At 44.1% G+C, this 24468-nt stretch overlaps 1 protein-coding gene across 7 annotated transcripts in view; it reads left to right on the top strand.

The window, feature by feature from the left end:
- The window catches only part of TLK1 (tousled like kinase 1), an 877117-nt gene that overhangs the window by 553051 nt on the left and 299598 nt on the right, over positions 1–24468 (top strand). For all 7 annotated transcript variants that reach the window (XM_086956115.1, XM_086956118.1, XM_086956116.1 and 4 more), the window contains one exon: positions 12219–12285. In XM_086956115.1, coding sequence (XP_086812241.1) covers positions 12219–12285 — 67 coding nt within the window. The remainder of the gene's footprint in view (positions 1–12218; positions 12286–24468) is intronic.

Below are 24468 nucleotides of genomic sequence, written 5' to 3'. Positions count from 1 at the left end.
CAGTCTGACCCTGTGCCTCTTGGGAACAGTCCAGGCCGAACTGCCAAGGTGCGTCTACCAAGTCAGTCTCTTCTGGGAGATGGAAAAAGTTTGCCTCCTAATTACTGAAAAGAATGTAGAGCCCTTGAAGGATCTCATTTGAGGCTCTCCAGTTTGCGCTTTTATTTGCCCAACATGGGTACGCAGTGGGCATTGCCAATGGTTAGATCAAACCCATGTCACCCTTTTTTTGCCTCCTAGAACCGCTATCCTTGTTTAGGTCCCTTATAGTGACTGACTTGTTTCGACCTAACCCCCTTTTGGTATGCCCGTTAGGCGTGGGTGGAAACGTGTTAATCAGTCGTCATTTCTGCCCCAAAGGCCACAGATAAAAAGATGAGGAACTGATGTAGGTGGGTCAGGATGGGCACCATATGGCTCCACTGACGTCACTATGCAATGGCTCTCCTTTCAGTGCCGAGATGGAACCTACACCACCTACCGGCATAGGAAAGCTATGGAAATTTCCAAGCCAGACATTCAGTAGATGAAGAATCTGCAGGTAGAGTATACACCAGAAACATTGTTACCAAATGTAGGCAGCTTTTTTCATTAGATCTATTTTACCGTAGCTTCAGATCACACTCACAACCCTCAGATCACACTTACAACCCTCATTTAGTCGTAGAAGGTTAGCTTTGAGGAAGCCATTTCATAGGAACATAAGTTCCATAAAGGTCAAAGACACAAGGTGTGTTATAATCAAAGGAGAGAGAGATGAACCAGAGAGGCTAGTTCGTTTCCCCTGAGTAATTAACAACCAACAAGAACAAGCTATGTTTAGTGTGTTCTACGTGTCTGTGTGGGAAACCATTTGGTTTTTTATGAAGGCCCTCACCCACCAACCTAGTTGGTGGCATGCTTCATCATTGGGCCCCACCCGAGGCACCAAGTGTGCCTCAGGTGTGCTGCGACGCCAGATTACTGCGGAGCGGGTTTAATTGAGCTTGTGAGTGTGCTGTGCGTGTGCGTTGCATGAAGTTTAAAATACTGTCCTAGCGGTCCCAAAGCTTACTTTACTTGTGGGCCCCAGGCAGTCACTAAAAACAAAGGCTTGGGACGTGCACAGTAGACTTATGGATTCCGACGTCCAGTGCGGTCGACTAGTTTCAGCCAGGCCTTTTCTTCTACTGGCTTTCTTCAGGACCTAATATCAGCTGCGGTGCGTCCATTGGTGCGAAGGGGCGTAGCCCCACCAGCCACCATGGACCCGCATCGCGGCCGTATCTCCAAATAAAATATATTGCGCAGGGGGGGTGGCCTGCTGCAGCTTGAGTGACAGACCAAACACTCAGGCTGCAGCAGACCGTAGTGCGCAGTCCCGCTGGGGAACTTACAGTGCGCATGCTTGAGAAAGTTGAAAACTTTTTCAAGCATGCGCAAAAAGTCCACCCATCATTCATGGAAAAACTCTCCTTCCAGTGATTTCTTTAAATTTGTCAAAGAAAATGATTAGTTTTCTTAAAATAAACCTCCCCCCACCAAAAAGTCCCTTGGTGGCAAGCTTCATCATAGGGTTCTTCCCACCCGCTGCGGGACGGGGCGTGCTGCGACCACTGAAGACTTTTGTGAAGTGATACTATGTGTTATTATTAGAGTGGAAGAGTCAGAAAAATTGTGTTAAAAATACCTGGCTATGTGGAACCTACACTTTATTAATTCCTGTGGCTGGTATTGTTAAAAAGGGGAGAAGAGAAATGTACACTATGAGGAGTGGTTTCCTCCCTGGTCTACATGTTTCAAGCCTTCCCCTAGGCTTTTCTTCAGGACCAAAGTGAGATCCCTTTAACCACTCCTTGTTAACCTAATTGGTCTACCTGATAAATATCAAGGTGGAATGTGCATTTAAAACATGAATAAATACAGTACCTAATCTGTATACTTCCTGTAAGCAATATGTTCGATGCCTACCTAAGGCCGCATGAGTTTATCACGGGAGGGGAGGGGGCGCTTGCAGTCGCACAACCATCAAAGCTCTCTCACCCATTCAATTCCTACCCGTGGCTCCGAGGAATGGTTCACAGCACACCAGTCCTGCTCCTTCTCACAGCGTTAGATTTGGTACTCCTGCCTTGATAGTCCCATCTGTTGCTAACTCGGTCCTGGCGCTCCCGTCTCTATGGCCTTGCACCGATGTTGCTTATTGCCATCTTTAATAGGCTCTCTCCTGGTCACACCAGTTCACCAGATCGTGCTAAGTAGTATCATTATCTGCCATTGCCTTTTCTAGTCTCTGTCCCAGGGCCATAGATACTATCACATATAAAAATTACCCAAGTGTCCCATTGTTTCCTTGACTCTCCAGTGATAGCTGTCTGGATTCTCCTGCAAAGCAGCACAGATGTTGTTATACTTAAGGTACACATAGAATAATGAAACAGGAAAAAAAAAGAAAAAACAAGCAGTGGCTCTGTGTTGAGTAATGTAGTCTTTTTAAACCATACTGCTCACTGATAGCAGGATATATGCAATACACCGTGATACTGGTCCCCCCAGGGATCTGTAGTGGTGCTTAAAGTTTCCGTAAAAAACACTTTTGATTTCTGAATAATAAGTATAAAAGTTTTAAGGTAGCCATGTTATTCTACTTACATTTCATATGCTTTACTTAATTTTGCATCCATATGAGGGTTTGCTTTTTCCAGGAAGGTACTTTTTTTCTAGGCAGCATATCACTCTTGTGCATAATTTGAATTGAGCCGCATCCAGGTATATGTAGCAGCCTAGCAGGGCACAACTGGGTTGTAGCTGAAGGCAGTGTGGGTGTCTCAGTGGGATAGTATGGTGTTCATTGGGGGATGTGGCACTACGCCAGAGCTGCCGAATTTCGTTCTGGGGAACCAGGTTCAGCCTTCATGAACAGTCCACCAGACCACTCTCCTGGATTCCTGGAGTGCCTCTGACTTCGTTCTGTTTCTTTACTTTTTGTGACTATTGGTCCTGCTGGGAACCATTTTCAATTTATGTTATCTTGTTTACTGGGAGCATTGCTTTTATTTTCCTTTAGTGTGATAGGCTGGCTGGTGAAGTGCACTTCCCTTAGTGTGCAGTCACTTCAATTTGCCTTTAGGTGACTACCTGGCTTGATGGTGGTTTTCTATTTGATTTCATGTAACTCCTTGTCTTGATGAGTGTATTGGTTTTAGTTTGTTTGAGGTAACTGCTTCACATGCTGGTTTCATCACACAGCTGACACCCACCCTGAGAAAGCCAGAGCTGCCCTGTTATTGGTATCAACACCAGTGCGCTTAGGTTCCTTACAGCTCCTTCACTTGAAGTGGGTTACCACCTACTCGTTTACTTTTTGTATCCTGCTCGTACCAAGTCAGATCCAGACCCAGACCAGTCATTTTTCTTTCATTAAACTGTTTGACTTGCTTGGTGCTTTTATGTTGGTGCCTGCATGCTGAGGTGTACTCTTCTTCAGTTTAAATGTATGTGACTAGCCTGTTGACTAGCACCCTACTTTCAAAGTGAAGGTTCACAGGTTCACACTTGCTTTAGTTTACTTTTGTATGGTTGACTGCATGCACTGTTTTGTTGGATGCATTGCTTTAAGTTACTACTTGATGCATTGCTTTCAGTTTGCTTTCAAGTAATTGCCTCTCATTTTCCTAATGCTTTGTGAAGGCTGTTTCCCAACTGCTGTGCAACTTCTTCTACTCTTAGAGCTGAGATTTTCATGAAAGTCTTATAGTCTGAATTCAGCACCTGAGCGTGATAGGATGGAATGAATGAAGCTCTGTGGTTATACTGAATAAGCAGCTACCTATGTTATGCCATCTATTTATGTAATAACTGCACTTTCACAATTGCTTTATTAACCTTCCTGCTTTCTCGAATTTGCTTAAAAATGCACGATTTTTCTTCTTTTTTTTCAAAATTTTCTTGAGGGGGGGAATCCCCCAAACCACCCTTTTGGGGTTCGGGCTCGCTCGCTGCGCTCGCTACGGTGCTGTATACAAATCACTTGGCGCCCCACCACTTTGAAATGTCACCCACCGCCCCTGCCTAATATGTGTAGGTGTGTTATAGGGATCTATATGTTTGTCAGTGCCCTGTGTGTGAAGCACACGCTAAGGTGCTTATTTATGTAAGAGGGGTTTCCTCAACTTGTAAATCTAATTTAGTGAACAAGGCTTCATGGACCTCTGCCGTGGGCTAGGACGATTTGCACTTGCGCAAGGTAGCCAAGCCCGTGGTGAACCTGTTGTCCGATCGCTACCTTATGTCTTACTTTTATATAGCCAAGACCAGTTTATGCAGTTAATATAAGTTCATACCTTTTGAGTGGGCAGAGTTCCTCTACAGATAAATATACCTATTTTAGTCTTACTTATCCCTCATCCTTTTCCTAAGAAGGGAAAATCCAGCTATGGTTTAACACTAAAATGTTGTAGAAAGGTATTTTTTAACATCAAGACTTAAATATACCTACATCAGGTTTACTTGAAGTAAAGGATATTCGAAATGAGGTCAAAATCTCACGCTTGATGCCACATTGTTAATTATTCATGATATATATGTAACAGCCATTCGTGAGTTTCACTGTATACATGCAGCTAAAACCGAACTAGTTTTCTGTCAAGGTTCTAAACCTTAGAAACACATTTGGCATATACAGCAAGAAGTAGGGATTAACTTTGACCAAAAGCTTATACCCCACCTCAAACTCATGTTCTTACCTTAATGGCATTTCTGTTCTGTACCATATGCAAGCTTGCCAAATAGTGACTCCTCTGTTTAGGCTTTCCCAAATTGTTGCTTATTGATGGGACAACTGTCCGCGCTCAGCTGAATTTTGCCATAAAGGAGGCATAAGCGTAATACTAATTGCTGCAACATTAAATCTACTCAGCATTGCATGCTTAAAAATTGGCCACTATACTGAATACTGGGGAATTTAATGTTCTTTGTATTTAAAGTGATATACGGGCCACATTTGTTCCATTTAAGTATCTTAAAAATACAGGATTTAAACCGAAACGCACTACTTGCTTTCTAGAGGTTACAATTTTAAGTGAAGAAAAACTGTTACTTAAATGCACTGCCTCTGTAACCCTTTCCGTATTGACCTTTTGTACTTCAGATTAGCAGTTCCCATATTCAGTCAGCCCTCTTAGTCGACAACAGGCTATTGGTTTTATTCATTCCTTTCAGCCCGCCAAATGCCGAATTATTCCAGTGTATGTTTTGTTCAGTCCCTCCTATCCTCAAATTTGTATAATTGATCCATATTTGTTCCGGTCTTGTCATTGATATTCCCTCATTCTAACATTCCCAGAGTAGCCACAAAAATGTGGCTAGGTTAGTATATTATTCAGTAAGGCACTCGCTTATGCTTCTCTCCTCACACAGTCTTCATACTCAGCTCATCATCATTGGAATACAGGTGCACAGCAATCACCCCACTGCTCAAAGCAAATATAAAGAATCTTTCCATGAGGTTATACAGCGCACTTTCTTGAAGCATTCCATGCAATCCTTTACTTAATTACGACCTCCACCCCGTATATCCTCCTAAGGACCTATAGGCATTTTTACTCTGCAGCCAACTACAATACACGCTTTTCTCTCTACTTATTTGTGACTACTCATTAATCAGTGTGCTTCTCACACCTACACACTGACATGGAAAATCTGCTAATCGCCATACTCTTTTCTACCAAACTGTCCCACTCTAAACTTTCCACCGTTTCATCGCCACCAGGCCAGATCCTGCATATGACTGTCAATATTATGCAAGCGTTTCCTCCCACTACAAACATATCAATTTCTTGGTGAAAATACTTTGCTTACCCTCCCATCATTCCTTTCCATACTTCACAATGACCTTGTCCCACTTGTTTGCAGCATGTCATTCAGCCTCCTCAACTTCACACTTGGTCTCACTTTCAACACTAACTACCCACTGTGCTCCTTCATTCCCACTTCCTCAGGACTTTTGAAGGAACATAATATGCGCTTCACACCCTATTGACTGCTATTGACAATGCCAAATCAGCCTCTTTTGAAACCCTCATCTCTTAATCTACATCCGATATTTAAGGCCATAGCAAACTAGGTACCACTAACTCGTGGCAGATATCCTGTCCGCCACATTGCGTGTGCTATAAGCGGTAAGGCACTTGTAATAAAACAGCTGGGATATCTGCCATGTTTGTGACTGAGTATCCAGACTCCCAAACTCTATAAGGCCCTTTGTCACACTATTAAACTCCTCGCAAGCTTCTATACAGTGCCAACCCTATCAGCCAATGTCATTGTTACCTATTTCTCATGGAAAATACAACCATTGGATAAAATCTGAACAGTTTAGTAATTGCTTCAATTTTATCAAATCGCCACACCAGGTTTCTCTCTTACAGCTCATGACAACTACACAACAGGAGCTCAGTCCTGTAATCAAAATTGCAAATCCATCTTGCGTACCACAAGATCCTTTCAACCATTGGGTCATTAAACACATCATTTACCACAAGTGTCCGATTTGCCCTATGTCTTTTCTTTCCTTCTCTCCTCAAAGACTGATTCTCACACTTTCTTCAAATGGGCAGCAAACCTACCCTTACTCAGAAAAACCCAAATGCTTTCTCCCCAGTTTTCTGTTGCCCTCATCTTAACGTCCCTTTTTAGGTCGAGCAGACCTACTCTCAATGCGTGAGCATTGAGAGTGTCTGCTCCAGACCTAATGTGGCCCGTATTTAGGAGAGTGGACACGACTCAGACGCGCGCTTTTGCAGTCTCAGTTTTGACCGCGGGAGCGCGCGTCTGAGCCGCGCCTGCGCAGAGTAAGTCACAGCCCCTGCTCACACACAGACACAGCCAGCCCCCACCCCTCTGCATGCAGGCACACACAGGCGCGCGCACACACACACGCACACGCAGCCGCTGCCGCCCCCCACCCCCCTGCATACACACAGACACGCAAGCACGGAGCCCCACTCACCGGGACTTCTACTCCGCAGGACTCCGGGCTGCTCCCTCCGACGTCAACGGGCACAGGGACACCGGCACTCCGCTCCTTGGCTTCCCGGGCGGACGCCGGCTGCACGCAGGGCTCTCCTCTCTCTGCATCGGAGCCATGCGCCAGCCACTGCAGCCTGCCTCCTGGGAAGCTCCGGTCGCGTGTCCGGCCCCGCCCCCGTCCCAACAAAGGTTGCCTGGCTTCCTGTTGAAGCCGGGCTGCGGCGGTGAGTTTGCTTGTTTCTTTATTTGATTCAGAGGCTTTAAAAACGCAGGAAACAACGTGCGATTATTTCCGTTTCTTTATTTGATTCAGAGGCTTTAAAAACGCAGGAAACAACGTGCGATTATTTCCGTGGTCCAAGGCTCAGCGTTTTAATTTCTGCCTTTCATAACAGCGTCCCAGATACCAGCACGTCCCCATGAGGTAGCGACCACCCTGTTGACGTGCACAGAGGAGTCGGAGCCCACCCTACTGTGCGTTTTTCTTTGCTGCTCGGATTCTCAGAGGAAGATTGTGCACTGCTGTCTCTGGCACATCTGCCAGCTTCCTGCCTTCACCCGACGCCTTGCTCCACCACTCTCTAGCCGGGTCCGACTCTTCCGCGCTACTCAGGGACAGCCGCCCCTGCCTCATAGGCTCACCAGCGTTGCAGCTGCTGGCCATGGGGTGCTTTTTTTAACTTGACCCGTCATACTCTCAGCGCCGGCTCCGGCATCCTCGGTGCCACTACCCGTCCTACTAATACTCAGAGCTCTCGCACAAGCTGCATGCTTACTGAAGCACCAACATTGGCGCCGAACTTCGGGCAAGAAGCATACATGCCCTGTGAACCGGAGGCTGAGTGCTAGCACAGTAATACAGCAAACCCCCTGGGCGAGCAGTAGCTGCAGTTGCCTGCAGCCCATGCATGGCGTGCTCAGCTATGTTCACTGCAGTTCTGGTCTTCTGTGGCGTAATGGATAGGGCGGCTACATTTCACGCGAAGAAACGGGGTTCGAGTCTGGTGGGAGGCTCAAACATGCACACACATAGCATCACGGTTTGTTTTTCTGAAAACACGCTTATGTTTTCACAGGTCGGTAAGTGTAAATTAATCCGCTAAAAAGCGCGTGGCAGAATTCTATAGCGCAGCTTCCGTCATCTTCAAAATACCAAGCGCTGGTTCGAGCTAGCAGCAAGGTGTGCGCCTCAGCTCTCGCTAGGTTTACTCACCTACCAAGAGAAATGTTAGGCCCGGCACGCAAGCAAACACACAGAGGGCTTGTGATGTAAGACATTTACTTAAAGAGAGCACTCTGGTTCCCGCGGTTTACGTAGACTAGCATTACTAGGTTATTTCATCGGTTTACGTTAACAAGCGCCATGATGTCGTCAAGAGGCGTGGTAGAAGTCAGAGCTGTACCATTAGCTTATCACTCTAGTGTGTTAAGTTTTTGTTCAGACGTGCATTATTTATTACCCGTAAGGAAAGTAAACATTTGAGAAAAAAGTGATCTCGCATGTAATTGCCTAAAAATAAATGTTATTGGTTTACAATCGAGTAAGACTAAACATTCAAATTAACCATTTCCAAGAATATCTACACACCACACCACAATTATCTATCTATCTATCTATCACCCTCACTCTATCAGTCTATCGCCATCACTCTATCTGTCTATCGCCATCACTCTATCTGTCTATCGCCATCACTCTATCTGTCTATCGCCATCACTCTATCTGTCTATCGCCATCACTCTATCTGTCTATCGCCATCACTCTATCTGTCTATCGCCATCACTCTATCTGTCTATCGCCATCACTCTATCTGTCTATCGCCATCACTCTATCTGTCTATCGCCATCACTCTATCTGTCTATCGCCCTCACTCTATCTGTCTATCGCCCTCACTCTATCTGTCTATCGCCCTCACTCTATCTGTCTATCGCCCTCACTCTCTATCTATCGCCCTCACTCTCTATCTATCGCCCTCACTCTCTATCTATCGCCCTCACTCTCTATCTATCGCCCTCACTCTCTATCTATCGCCCTCACTCTCTATCTATCGCCCTCACTCTCTATCTATCGCCCTCACTCTCTATCGCCCTCACTCTCTATCTATCGCCCTCACTCTCTATCTATCGCCCTCACTCTCTATCTATCGCCCTCACTCTCTATCTGTCTATCGCCCTCACTCTCTATCTATCTGTCTATCGCCCTCACTCTCTATCTATCTATCTATCACCCTCACTATCTATCTATCTATCTATCACCCTCACTATCTATCTATCTATCTATCTATCGCCCTCCCTCTATCTATCTATCGCCCTCCCTCTATCTATCTATCGCCCTCCCTCTATCTATCTATCTATCGCCCTCCCTCTATCTATCTATCTATCTATCGCCCTCCCTCTATCTATCTATCGCCCTCCCTCTATCTATCTATCTATCTATCGCCCTCCCTCTATCTATCTATCTATCGCCCTCCCTCTATCTATCGCCCTCCCTCTATCTATCTATCTATCGCCCTCCCTCTATCTATCGCCCTCCCTCTATCTATCTATCTATCGCCCTCCCTCTATCTATCTATCGCCCTCCCTCTATCTATCGCCCTCCCTCTATCTATCTATCTATCGCCCTCCCTCTATCTATCTATCGCCCTCCCTCTATCTATCTATCGCCCTCCCTCTATCTATCTATCTATCGCCCTCCCTCTATCTATCTATCTATCGCCCTCCCTCTATCTATCTATCTATCGCCCTCCCTCTATCTATCGCCCTCCCTCTATCTATCTATCGCCCTCCCTCTATCTATCTATCGCCCTCCCTCTATCTATCTATCGCCCTCCCTCTATCTATCTATCGCCCTCCCTCTATCTATCGCCCTCCCTCTATCTATCGCCCTCCCTCTATCTATCTATCGCCCTCCCTCTATCTATCTATCTATCGCCCTCCCTCTATCTATCTATCTATCGCCCTCCCTCTATCTATCTATCTATCGCCCTCCCTCTATCTATCTATCGCCCTCCCTCTATCTATCGCCCTCAGTCTATCTATGTATTGCATCACCACAGAATCACTCCGGGGCACCACAACATCACTATGCGCTACCACAGCATTACTGAACACCACAGCATCACTTAACGCCACCACAGCATCAATCTGTGCAACCATTCAACAACAACTGGTTCAAATAGGTTTTCTCAATGTTTCAAGCTTTATTACAAAAGTCACAAAAAGATGGTAATATTTCACTTCTGTTCTTGGATTTTCGTCACAATAAAATACACTGAACATAATCTTCACAAAAGTTATTTACAAAAGTTGAAGCTATTGCCATTATACATTACAATAACTTTTATTTAAGTATTAATTATTTTAATAAATTAAACGCCATTGTTATTTGTAATATCAATACATCTAAGTCACGTAAATACAACACATATTGCATTATAAATGCTATAGGTGTCACATTTGCGAAAGTTAAAACTATTGGCATTGTAAATGACAAAGCTATTAATTTCGCTATTTTCAAAACCAACACATAAATAAAATATTTATCATTTAAAATACCAATAGCTCAAACTTTCCTAATGCGAGACCTATTGCATTGCAAATGCTTGTTTTCAGTAGTATTGGAAGGAATACTCTTCAGCCGCCTTTGACTATACCTATTCTCTGATATCCTGCTTGACTCTCTAAAAACGTACTTTACAAACCGCCAGTACTCTAAAATAACTCTAACTACATCCAACTTCAATTCTCTTATTTCTATAGCTTTCTGTTACCTTTGATACAGTGGTCCAATCCACATTACTCTGCTACGATCATTCACTTGGCATCATTGGCCCAACCCAGGCGAATTGTTTCCTACCTCTCATCTCTCCTTTAGTCTCCTGGGACTCAGACATAAAAAAAATACTCTTCTTCTAGTGAGGTCTCACAAGAATGAGTCCTTGGACATCTTTTGTCTCTCTCTACACCATCTCTCATTATCTGATTTCATCCTTTGGCTTCTCATACCACCTCTGTGCTGACAGACCCTAGATTTTCCTCTCCTTTCTAAATTTCACAATCAGTCTCCGCATGCATATCTGACTTGCAACCATCCCTCACTGGATGGCACTATGGTTAAGTTCTTTCAAAAGACCAGTGCAATTATTTCCCTCCTCGTCTCACCTTACCCATTCCATTACCTTTTCATTGCCTCCTGAGTTGCACACATATGCCTCATTGGCCATGTATCTTGATGTTCCGGTGGCCCATCTAGGACTATAGAAACATCAGATAGAAACGTTATGTTGCTTTAACTAGATAAATGACTGAACAGCACCAGAAAACTATTGCTTTTGTAACGTTGTTCCTCAGACTATGCTGGGTAGTTATTCTATGATAGCTGCATCATGTTGGGCAGAGGGGGTCGTATGGTGAGGCCTGCCATTAAGCCTGCTCTACGAGGGCCGGTCCCCCTCCCAAAACATTACGTTTTTGTTGTGATTAACCCTGAATTCTTTTTATCAGTCAACATTTTTGACTAAGGACCATTACGTATATTTTGTTGTGTTGCACTCCGGCTTAACTCATCAAAAGAATCATGCTTAGATCTTGTTTATTTTTTTCAATGTTGGGGCAAACTAAGTTACTTGAGTTGTTTTTTAAGGTGTATACTAGTATGATGTTTCTCAGGCAATTTACGTTTTAAGTAGTCTAAGATGTTGCAGCCTATTCATGTCGCCTTATATTTTGTAAAAGCTGATGTCTTGATCCTTAATTGAAATCTGTCACACTTTGTACAGTCTGTGCAAAGAGTTGATTAATTTTTACATCTGGGAAATGTGTGCTAAAATTTTTGGCTTGTTACATGTTAGTTAAAACTTTTTTGAGTTCATCACATGATACTTTTTACTCCTTATGATCTCCTTCAGCTGTTCTCCCCAAAGTTCACTGCCCCAGTTGATTTGTGTCCTTGTCAGTTGATTTCATGGGATTACTCAAGAAGTGATTGGTACTGGTGCGTTTCTAATAGAATTGGATACAAATGTTTTCATCAGCATATAAAATACTGCCTTGCCATTTTAAAGACTTTTTCCTGCTATTTCTCTGCATAGTGATGCAGAAGGTTGAGAGTTAGAGACGTGACACATTTAAGTAGATCATTTTATGAATAAGGCTTTCAAACACTTACAATTGTAATCGTTTTATCATTACATCATGTTCATTTTCTTTTTTAGGTTGACTTTAGCGGAATACCATGAACAGGAAGAAATTTTTAAGCTTCGATTAGGACATCTTAAAAAGGTACATCATGAGTTAAAATGTTTCTGCCTAGTATCATTTCTGAAAAATGTCTTCAAATAGTGCACTGATACTTTATTCAAAAATACTCCAATGACATTTCCTTATCTTTGTTGCATCTACCACCACATCTTTGTTCAAGGTATGCAATTTATATGTAGCGCAACACTACTGTAATGACAATACTGGAAAGTATTAATGAAGTTACTCTTTGGAAGAGCCGTGTAGGAAGCTGGCTCTCTATATATTATACCAAATGAGGTATAGTGTGCACAGAGTCCAGTGAAACCCCAAAGGTAGGCAGAGGTAAAAGTAGATAGCAACGTACTCTCAATTTGTGGTAGTGTGGGCGAGCAGTAAGGCTTTATCAGAGGGTCACGTTAATCATTTGTTGTACACACTCAATCAGCAAATGATGTTTCACACTCAAAGACTGAACTCAGACCAATTTTGTTTGTATAAAAATATTGTTAAGTTATTTTATTTCTAAAGCCAAACCTGGCACAGATAAGTGAAATAAATGCTTTGCAGGGTATTTTGCAGTGTTTTCAAGTAAATGCAACTTCAAATGCAGTTGTTTGAATTACAGGTAAGTCTAGGTTTTAAAATTACTGTACCAATACATTTTTCATTACTTATTAGATTACTTTTTCTACTCCTTGTGATATGCCAAGATATAACACTGAGACATTTCCTAGAGAAAGGGTAAGTAAAATCAGTTTTGCTCGATTGTAATTTTTCAGGTTTCCATACAAGTCAACTCCAAACGTGAAACATTTTTCAGATAAAAACAATCAATAGGTTCCTCTGGAGAGAAGTGAAGTTAACGGTTACCAGGTAAGTACTCAGTCTTTGGGGTTGAGTTTCTGGTGTTAGAACAAGGGTTCCCCCAGGGTCAAGGATACACTCTTGTTACACCCTCAGCGGCTCTAGGGTGGCCGGGTGCATAGTGCTGAGACCCAATGCTATCCAATGGGGGATAGAGGCCTCCGGTGGGTGGCTGCTTACAAGCAGGCCACTGGGTTGTAGGAGCAAAGCCACAGGTGTTAGGCTCAGGGCAAATGGGGATCCGAGTTAGCACCCAAAGTACACCCGCAGCGGCGGCTGGGTGCAGGGTGCTGTTTCGGCGTCAGGTTCCCTGTTGATTGCAATGGGGATTCTCAGGTTTCAACAAAGACTGCAGGCTTGGTTACGAAGATCTTCTGGAGGTGAACACTGGTTGGAGATGTAAGTTGGGATGCTGGGACACCGTCGGTTGGGCCATCCAAGGCTGTGGTACTTCGGGTGCAGGGGTGACTTTAGGCGTCTGGTCTCTCTTACCAGCTCCAGTCGCGGTCGGGGGATCCTCCAGAAAGAGGCTGCATGCTTCGCTGGGAGATTCAAAGCAGGTCAGAGATCGGCAGATCCTGGGTCGGAATCGCAAGGGAGACCTCCTCGTGGTGTTGGGCCACTCAGGCTGCGAGCAACGGGTGCAGAGTGGTGCAGACTCGCTAATTTGGCTGGAGCGGGAGTCTGTAGATGAACACATCCGGTATTCACGGGAGACAGTCTTTTCTTTGGAAGCCAGGGCAGGTCTTCGGGGTTCTTGAGGTTGCTGGCTGCAGGACATACCAGAGTTACGCTTCTGCAGGTACGAGGTGGGGACCGGCCAGTAGGGTTGGGGCCAAGTCAGTAGGCATCCTCCTCTTCTTAGCTTTGGCACTGCAGTTCGGTCCTTCTTCTTTTCTTCTTGTCGCTTGTCTGAGGAGGCAAGATTCAGGGGTGCCCCTAACTACTAGATTTAGGGGCGTTATAGGTAAGTAGAAGGTTGGGACCAATGGGTCCCTTCCTTGGGGTGGGTACACCCCCTATTAACCCACCCTCCAGTGGGAGAGGGGCATATGCCTCACTCTGGTTGGCTGTGTCCCGCATCTTCTAGATGGCGGGGACTGAGTTGTGCTTCACCTCGCCTCCCCCACCTGAGGGGTGGAGTTGGCAAAGGTGGGCACACCTCCCTTCCTCACTTGGTTTTCCCGCCAAAAGTGGGGATCAGAACCGATGGGGACCAGTTGCTGGGAGCAGCGAAAGGCCTGGGTAGTCTCATAAAGGCGGCAAGCCTTTGAAGCTTCCCCCTCTTAGATCCTGCCCATCCTAGGGGAGGAAGCTTGGCACCTTGTCCCGGGATGTACATAGTTTCAGACCCCTGAGAGCAGCAGGCTCTCGCCCCAGGGGTCCAGAAATGTCTGGTGGTGGCAGCTGGGAAACAGCCACTCAGCCTGGACACTGTTAGGTCATTTTTCAGGGCGAAACTCTAAGATGCCCTCTATGTGCATTTTCATTAAATCCCATACTACCGCCAGTGTGAGTTTAATGTGCTGAGAAGTTTGATACCAAACTTATCCGTTTTCAGTAAAGCCATTATGGTACTGTGGAGTTGGTAATGACACACTCACAGCAGCATATACTCTTAATGGCATTACTGCACTTACATTCTCTAAGAATTGGTTTAGGCACTGTAGGAGTACAGGCTCATGCACCTGTACCCTCACCACTGGTATAATGCTCCCAGCTGGAGGGGTGGCTGATCTATGCCAGGGCAGTGTGTTGTAGGCATGGCACAGAGGGATGTATGCCATGTCGACTTTTCACTTTGTTCTACACCAAAACACGCAGCCTGCCAGGGCAGTGTGTGTGTAAAGGTACATGGCCTCTAAGTGTGGCACAGTAAGTGCTGCAGCCCTCCGAGACCTGTGGTACCATTTGCCAGGAGCTGGCCTGTGACCAGAGAATGACAATTGGGTCTTGTTTTTAATGCAGTTTTAGGGAAAGAACATAGACCCTGAGTACCTGATTGGCAGGAGCCCAGGGCCCACTCAAAGTACATCAGCAGTTCAGCAAAAAGTGGGGGCAACCATGCAAAAAGCGGGCACTTTCTTACAAGTCTCCTCTACACTGTACAGAAAAGCTTTGCCTTCAGTTTTATTTCTATTAGACCTGTTTTCCTCTCATGAGCTAGACAGTCATGCAAGCCTGCTGGAGGGGTTCCATCTTTTTACTTCACTGCTCATTTTCATAGCTGTGCACTGGGGTGGGATGGGCGAGGGAGTGATGTGAGTGTAGTAGTAAAATCAAAGTTTATTTAGACAATAGTCTATAAATCATACACAAGACCATGGATCCACTTAGCAATAGAAATTTTACATCATAGTTAATTTTAACTCTCAGTACACATTTAAAACCATAAAAGCACTAAATTGACATTTTTCATTTTTTTAAATCTTAATATCCTAAAATTTCCTAACTTCCTTGGTTGTCTCCTTTGCAGCTTCTCCTATTGCTTTCAAAAATTTCCCCAACGCAATTGTGATACCTAAAAACGACATTTCAGTAAGGAGAACAACAGCCTCTGATCGTGTATTTACCTTATACTTTAAAAATATTGGACGTAAAAACATTTTACGCACTGTTAAAATCCATGTACAGTGCAGTAATATATGTAAAATATCATTCTTCACACCTAGGCCACATTTACAAATACCATTAGGTTGGATCAGGGCTACTTTTAATTTACTATCGATCTTCCATGGATTTAAGCCTACCCGAAACTTCATGATTTCGTACCTTAACCATTTACTGGGTAACACATCCAAATAAGGAAACCGGACCTCCTTTTCCCATTCATTCCTTACCCAGTTTACTGATTTTTTTCAACTTCAGGTACTCCAGATCTTGTGATCTGGAATATTCTTGCCCTCGGTCCCTAAGCATTTTCTTAGTAAAAACTAGGTCCAATAAGGTTTGTTCGAGGGTCAACTGTAATTGCGCAGTTACAAGCTGAAGGATTTTCCTCACTTCCCGTGCCCAATGTAAACTGCTTGCTTGTATTTCCTTTCTGCACCAAATTGACACCTTCTGTTCACCACCGGGCGTCTGGCGGTTCCAAAATCTTAGCAATGACATTTGTGCCTTTACCTCCCATGCCGTCAATCCTACCTCCAATCTAATAGCTTGCAACATGGATCCGTTAGGTAGGGACAACAGCATTTTAATTCTTTCCTTCCTCCCGGTCCCAACCCCTTTTACCACTCAGATAGAGCACTTCGGCACCGTAGAGAACTTGTGGGGGTATCATAGCTTCAAATGCCTTTAGTAACGGTCTGTGAGACATGTCAGTATAGTCCTTATTAAATTTTTTCAATCCACAGACCGATGAGGACGCCTTTGAAGTTTGTGCCGCCACGTGGGTATTCCACTTTAATGCACTGTCAAACCAAAGGCCTAGATATTTGTATTCATTTACTACCTCTAATTTGTCTAAACCTGTAAACCATTTAAAATTTGTTACCCTCTTCCCGAAACATAGGATCTTTGTTTTCTCCATATTCACCGATAGAAACTTTTTATCACAATATATTTTAAAAGCATTTAATTTCCTTTGGAGGCCCATTTCAGTTTGGTCCACGATCACTAGATCATCAGCATATAAAAGGCATGCAACTTTATTATTATTCATGCGCAGGCTCGCACTCTTTTCAACTTCCAAAACCACGGGAAGATCTGATAGGAAGATTGAAAAGAGCAAGGGTGCCAAAACGCACCCTTGTCTCAAGCCATTCTTTACAGGGGTTTTCTGCGTTAATGAGCCCTTTGAATCTCTAATGACCTGGGCCCAGTTGTCACTATGTAATTCTTTTAGAATATTTAATATGCCCTCCGGCAATGCATAATTTTTCTAGCACTTCCCAAAGGCTGCTTCTATCTACTGAGTCAAAGGCAGCTCAGAAATCGATGAAACAGCAGCATAGTTTGCCGTTTTGTTCTGTCGATTTCCTAGCTAAGGTCCACAGGGCAAAACAATGATCAATCGTGGAGTGGCCTTCTTTAAACCCACCCTGTTCCACTGGTACGATTGACCGAAGGTCCGCCCACTCTTTTAACTTACCGAGTATCATCTTAGCAAAAATCTTTTCTCCTATATCTAATAGGTTAATTAGCCTGTAGTTTTTAGGGGCATGTACATCTCCTTTTTTATGCAGAGGCCTTATTTATTTATTTATTTAAAAGTTTTATATAGCGCGAACAAGATCTTCGCAGATATCAGAGCGCTTTACATAGAAGGGTACATGAGGGAACATAGTCAGACAAGTAAATCAATAGATCACACAGTACAAATAGTACAAATAAGTGACTGCAAAGCCAATCATGTGAGTAATAAGACAACTCAAACAAATAAGTAAAGGGGTCAAACATGTAGTACAGATCGGTGCAGGGTGTTACTAGGGTTCGAGATAGTAGTTCAAGTGTATTTAGCCATGAGGATAGCTTTTACTTCTTTTTTAGAGTGTAGTGGAGGAGATAAGCCTGGTTTCGGGAGGGAGTGAGTTCCAAATTCTAGGCGCCATTCCTGAGAAGGAGCGCTTGTATGTTTTTTCCTTCCGGAATCTTCGAGGTTTCAGCAGAAGATTGTTTGTGCCTCTCGTGTTTCTAATTCCCCCAGAGATTGTCAATTTCTGAGCAAGGTAGCCGGGTGAGTTTAGGTGTACTGCCTTGTGTGTCATGCAGGCGATTTTCAGATGTATTCTGGCTTCAAAAGGCAGCCAATTCAGGGATTTCAAGTCAGGGGTAATGTGGGAGTGCTTTTTTGACCCAGTGATGAGTCTCGCTGCAGCATTTGGAGAAGCTTTTAGTGGTGCGGTTGTAGTTAGGGGGAGTCCGCAGAGGGCGGTGCTGCCGTATTCAATTCGTGGGATGACTAGTGCTTGTACTGCAGTTTGGAAGTCTTTGGCTGGGAGGTAGGGTTTAAGTTTCCTCAGAGTATTGATCTGGAAGTTCGCTCCCTTTGTTGCCTTGCTGATATGTTGCTGCATGTTGAGATTGGTGTCGAGTGTTATGCCTAAAGATTTTGCTGAGTCCACGATGGTGGGTTGGACATTGAGTGCGGTTAGGAGTTTAAGCCAATGTTGAGTGGTGGATATCTTCGCTGGAGGTGAGATCAGCAGGAACTCTGTTTTCAGGGCATTGAGTTTGAGGTGATTGTCGGCAAGCCAGGATTGGGTGCATCTGATCGTTGAGTTCAGGAGCAGGATGTCATTGGGTGATTGTAATTTGAGGTAAAGTTGGGTGTCATCGGCGTACATGTGGAAGTGTACATTGGATGCTTGTAGCAAGGTGGTGAGAGGTTCCATGACTAGGTTGAACAAAGTTGGGGATAGAGAGGATCCTTGGGGGACGCCTAGCGTTACAGGTATTGGCGAGGACATCCGGTTGTTGCTCTTGAATTTCTGAGACCTGTTGTGAAGAAAGGAAGTGAACCACTTGAGGACAGTTCCAGATAGGCCCATTCTTGTATTTAGTAGTTCTAGTAGATTCTCATGTTTAACGGTGTTGAATGCTGAGGAGAGATCAAGAAGGATGAGGAGGCAGGTGTCGTTTTGGTCTAGCATTTGAAGTGCGTCGTCAATTATGTGAGTCATAGCAGTTTCTGTGCTGTGTCCTGCTCGGAAGCCTGACTGGTGAGGGTTGAGGAGATCGAATTGCTCAATGTGTTTAGTCAATTGTAGTTGTGCGCATTTTTCCAGCAGTTTGGCGAGAGTGGGGATATTGGGGATGGGACGGTAATTGTTGAGATCAGAGGGGTCGGCTATTGGTTTCTTTAGTAGAGGTGTGACCTGACCAACTTTGAGGGAGTCAGGTATGCTTCCTTGTTGGAGAGAGCTGTTGATGATTTTAGTCCAGAGAGGGAGAAGCAAAGGGGTAAAGTATTTTACTGCGAAGGCAGGGAGGTGGTCCGTGAGGTGATTGGATGGTTTCAGGGTGCTGAGTAATTTGCCAATTTCCTCTTCCGAGTATGTGCCAAAGGTTGACCATGTAGCATTGTTTTTTGGTTCAGTGGGTGCTAGGCATTGGGGTTTGGAGTAGAGGCTTGCGTCAATGAGGAGATCGCTTTTTATTTTGTCAGTTTTTTGGATAAAGAAAGCAGCGAAGTCTTCACAGGAGGGTGCCTCACGCGCAGTGTTGATTGGTTGTGGTTGCTCCTTGGATTGTGACTTGATTAGCTCAAACAGTTTTCTCGGGCGGTTTTTTGCTTGGTCGAGTTGGAGGCTGAAGAAGTCCGATTTTGAGCGTTTTATTTTCCTGAAGTAGGCGTTTCTCTTTTTCTTCAGATCTTTTAGGTGCATTGCGGAGGGAGCTGATCTCCAGGTCCATTCTGCCATTCGCATGTCTCTTCTATCCTCGTTGAGACTCCCGTCGTACCATGGTTTGGAAATTTTAGTAGAGACTCTTTTTAGCTGCATAGGTGCAGCCTCATTAATTATAGAGGTCATAGCGTTGAGATAGTGGTCAGTCAGAGTTTGGACGTCCGTGGCGCCTGTAGGTGGGAGTAGGAGATTGCAACTGTTAGGGGGCAATGAGCCTGGGTTGAGCTTTTTCGAGTCTCTTTTCCAGACTTTGGGCTTGGAGAGTTGAGCCGGGTTGACTTTGACTTTTTCATTGATAAAGAATGTGATAATATGATGATCTGACCAGTCACAGGGTTGGATGGATTCGAGTTGGATAGAGTCCTCTTTGGAGATGATCAGGTCGAGGGTAGAACCTTTCTCGTGGGTCGGGCACCCTTCCAGTTTGCAGGTATTAGCCCTTGCTCGAGTATTAAAGTAAACATTTTTGAGAAGAATTCCGCCCACCAAGGCTGGTTTGAATTTAATATCAGGGCCGGCATATCATCCGGGCCTGCCGCTCTAGTTAAATTTAAAGTCCTAATTATCCTATGGATGTTTATTACTGAGCAATCATGTTTGAGATCCTCTACTAGATCTCTCCACTGCTTTGGCACCAAATTATCGACAACCTCCCCGGGGCATACAATTTCTGAATATACTCAGCCCATACATCTTCCTCTACTACACAGGTCATTGGTGCAATCAAGGGTTCCCTGGCTGACTGTATTAGCTTCCAGAATTGCCGTAGGTTCTTATTTTCAATGGATTCCAATAATTTGCCCCAGCAAGATTCTTTATGAATCCTTTTTACATTGCGGATTAACATATTTTATTTTTATTATGTTTTCCGCCTTTGCTCGTGTACATTTTTTGCGTAGGCTACGCTCTTCTCTCCTGATTTCTCTTTTTTTCATTAAACAATCCTGATTAAACCATGTTCCTTTCTTACTTTAAGTATTTCCTTTCTTATTCTGTTCTTTTGCAGGGGGCCTTAGTTCTATACTTATACTTTCTACTACTTGTTTTACTTTTTCCACAAACCAGAATAGGTCTTGGCCCTTCAAACAACCTAGCTGAATCTTATGTTGCAGGCTTGCTAACTTCTCTATAGATTTTTCAGATAACCTAGTGGTCATCCGCTTCGGTTACTCTGTCTCTTGCCAGATAACTGTCGCAAACCATATATAGTGCTATTCCCAATTCTAACTTTATTAAATTGTGATCACTACATTCCATGGGGTTAATGCTAAAATCTTTCACTAACTCGAAATTCCATGCCGGCAAAAACACAGTCTATTGGGCAATTATGTGCCCCATATTTAAAAGTTTTCTTTGCCGGACGGTCTTGGACTATCCTTCCGTTTAAACAAAAGAAAATTTTATTTGATAAATAGTTGCCCAATTCCACCGCATCTGTAAAGGTTTTTATTTCCATAAACTCTGCATTTTTTATATCATATGCATCTAGAATTTCTGAGTACCATTGATCCGACAATTTTGGATTTAGTTTATGGGTAAAATCTCCCGTTAACACAATCCGGTCATTTCCATACATATCACAAAGTGCATCCATATCATTCTTAAAATGTAACAATTCGACCCCATATTCCTTTGTTGAATTCCATTGCATATACACATTTAGGATCAGTATAAATTTATATTTCTTATCCGCAAATGTGGTTTGGATTCTGCAGGCTAGAAGCCACTTACACTTTACAGATATCAAAATGGTTTTAGTTGTTAGGGTTGTTGATATCATTGTCAACAAGCCACCTGCGGGGCGCCCGGAGTTTGATTTTACAGCTGCACGATCGACTTGTCAGAACCCTTCAACTATTTGGGGAACACCACAGAGCCAGGTCTCTTGTATACAAATAATTTTGTTCTCTTTTGCAAGTTCTTTCACAGTTTCACATTTTAAAAGTGTTCCTCAATCAATTTATGTTCCAAGAGTGATGTGAGTGGATATTGCCCCTCAACCTAGGGTGTGTAGTGACTAGTCATGAGGTCAGGGAATTTATGGTCTTGGGCACATGCCTCTATCTGTACATCTGAGGGGAGATTACATTTTGGCTGTCCAGTTCCCATAACGGGGCTTCCTTGCCTTTGCATATGTGTTTACTTTCAAACGTGCTTGTTGAATATGATTCGGTCTTGGATAACGGATGCATGAATGTGTCCTTTCCCTGGCGCTTCTCTCCAAAAACTAACTTTTTGATTCCTTTGTTCAGAGTAGATATCTTCATGTATGAGTGTAACATGCCCATTCTCATCCCCTGTGTTATTGCTGGTCCCCATGCAACCGGAACCAATATTGAGCTAGGTCTAAATACAATCCACAAATCACTTGGGACCAATCAGCTGACTTGATCGCTGTTTGGTTCTGAGACAAAACTGGAAGATTCACTACTTATGGATTAGAGGAGTGATTAAAAACGTCACACCTTCAGAAGCCGAGAAGAAGTAATTTCTCTCATAACAAGTTCTAGGTCGTCTGGAGACTGAGGTGGCTTGCACTGGAGGTACATTACACTTGGGTTTCTATTCTCTCTCTAGCCTGTGCCCAGTTCGAGGTAACCTGCTTGAAGCTTTGCTACTGTGACCATTTGAGAGAAAAATGGTGGTCACATCTCCCCCCGGCCAGGAAGAGCCATCTATGGCAGGGGAGCTTCAAAGGCCTTCCTGGCTTTGTTACAGACCCACAGCCTCTCCTGCTATCAGGAGCAGGCCCCCTTACTGTCTCCCCTCCTTTTTGGCAGGAAGACACGCTGGAAAAATCAGCACAGCCCAGAATGTGTACCCACCTCTGTCAATCCCACCCCACAAGTGGGGAAGGTGAGATGAAGCCCACCCTTCAGTGTCTGCCATCTTGCAATCAGGATTATGGATTGTGCCCACTCCCCCACGTGGGGTAAGCACACCATGGGTGTAGTCACCCTAAGGTCAGTAGCCCCCTGGCAACTGACCTCGAGACCCCTGAAACGCCCCCTAAATACAGCATTTAGGGGTCAGCCCTGAACCAAGAAGATAGATTCCTGCAACCTAAGAAGAAGGGAGAAAGAAGACGCCCAGCAGAGGAGACTGCAGAGAAGAACTGAATTGGCTCCAGCCTTACACGCCCATCTGCAATTTCCAGAGATCCTGCGCCTAAAATCCACCGTGGGTTGACACATGTAGGCCCCCAATCCCCCCTTGGATAACATTTGACCTCCGCAGTCTGCACCCTGCCACCCTAGTGCCGCTGAGGGTGGTCTGAGAGTGCGCCTAGGGGTGTAAAGTTTAATAAAAATATCTACTTGTCCATGGGGCAGGTTGCTTCCTAAATCTACTTGTCCTTTAATAAAATCTACTTGTCCCTTTTGTGCCATGGAATGAGGCAGCAAATTATGGCAGTAATCTCATTATATAAGAGCTCTGATTAAGCCAGGCTCATACCATAGTAGGGTTTGGATACTAGCCATTCCCTTATGTTGCCACGTTTCCGCAGATCTACATACTGGGGCTGAAGGTAGTGGTAAGAAATAGTTTTAGAGTTGGAATGCCCTTTTGAGTCTGTGCAAACCTACTCACTTGCATGTTTAAGGATTTTCACCAACTCTTCTCCCATACTGAGAAAGGTTGGAACTTTACTCCTGATAATTGCAGGTGTGAAACTTCTTCCAGAGTTTGCCCCCCTCACAGACATGCAATGGAAGCTGAGTTGCCAGCATCTAGAGCACCTGACGCCCAATTATCGCCTCCAGCTCATACACTGCGAATTCTTACATCGCCTATATCGCACTCCTATACACCTGCACAAAATGGGACTAAGGGAAGACAATAGTTGCTGGAGATGCGGCTCCCCCCTTACTAAATTTACACACCTGTCCAGGAGCTGCAGGCCCGTAGCAGAGTCCTGGTTGGAGGTTTACTAACACATTAAGGACATAACCGGCCAGGACCTCCCCCTTATACCACTCACATCCCTGCTCGGAGTGCTGGAGACCATGCCCCCCAAATTGCGCAAGCTGCCCTCTCTGCTCCTACTGATGGCAAAAAGGCAGGTAGCGCTGCACTGGGGTGCAATGCGGCCGTTAGCCAAAGACTGGATTACACAATTCACCTACTGCAGCACACAGCTTTCCACATATTGGGAGCTCCAAACAACCAGATCCCAACCCAAGGATGTCTGGGAACCATACGTAACCTGGTTGAATTCAAGAAATGTAGATGTTTAATGTATCGAATACATGCTCTGTGTACCTAATGAGACTACTCCAAAATTGTATTGTATAGAGCTGGTGTGGAGTGGAGGTGCCGAAATGTCTTTGTTTATTGGTCTACTGGTGTTCCATATTGTAGATGACACTTTGAAGGCCCCAGGATTAATGGATGTAAATTTAACCCAGCCATGTCGACCCAATCCTCATAGTACAGCACTGCAATGCTTATTTCTTTTTTGTTGTTTTTATGATGAAAATGCAAATAAACATTAAAAAAAAATTCTTCTACCAGAGTTTTGGAAAAAGTGGTTGGAGGGAAAGTGACCTTGCAAACATTTTCACATGAGCAAATCTACACATACATATTTGCTCATGTTAAAATGCAGTGCACAAATATTTCTTGGCCTACTTCTGTAATTTTTTATGAATTCACAAAACTTGTATATTTACACTTAATGCCAGGACATATACAATGGGTGCACTTTTGAGACTTTCTTTAATATTTGGGCCCCTAGTTAGTTCTGGTGTTAACCATGACCTTTTGTGTTTATAAAAAATCTTCTTTCGCTCTCTTCTCTCCTCCCTCCCCCCCCACACACACAACAATAAGGTTTTACAAATGCAAATGCAAAGCGAATCAGACATTGACAAAACCAAAACACTGACCATCAATTTCCACAATCTTATTGAAACTGGTTACACTAATTTTTCCATTATGAATACCTTTGGGAAATGCTAGCATACATAACACATTTTACTAAATGATGTTGCAAACAAATTCATAC

The sequence above is a fragment of the Lissotriton vulgaris genome, chromosome 2_1, assembly GCF_964263255.1.
Source record: "Lissotriton vulgaris chromosome 2_1, aLisVul1.2, whole genome shotgun sequence".
Classification (NCBI taxonomy): domain Eukaryota; kingdom Metazoa; phylum Chordata; class Amphibia; order Caudata; family Salamandridae; genus Lissotriton; species Lissotriton vulgaris.
This window is presented reverse-complemented; position numbering and strand designations above follow the sequence as displayed.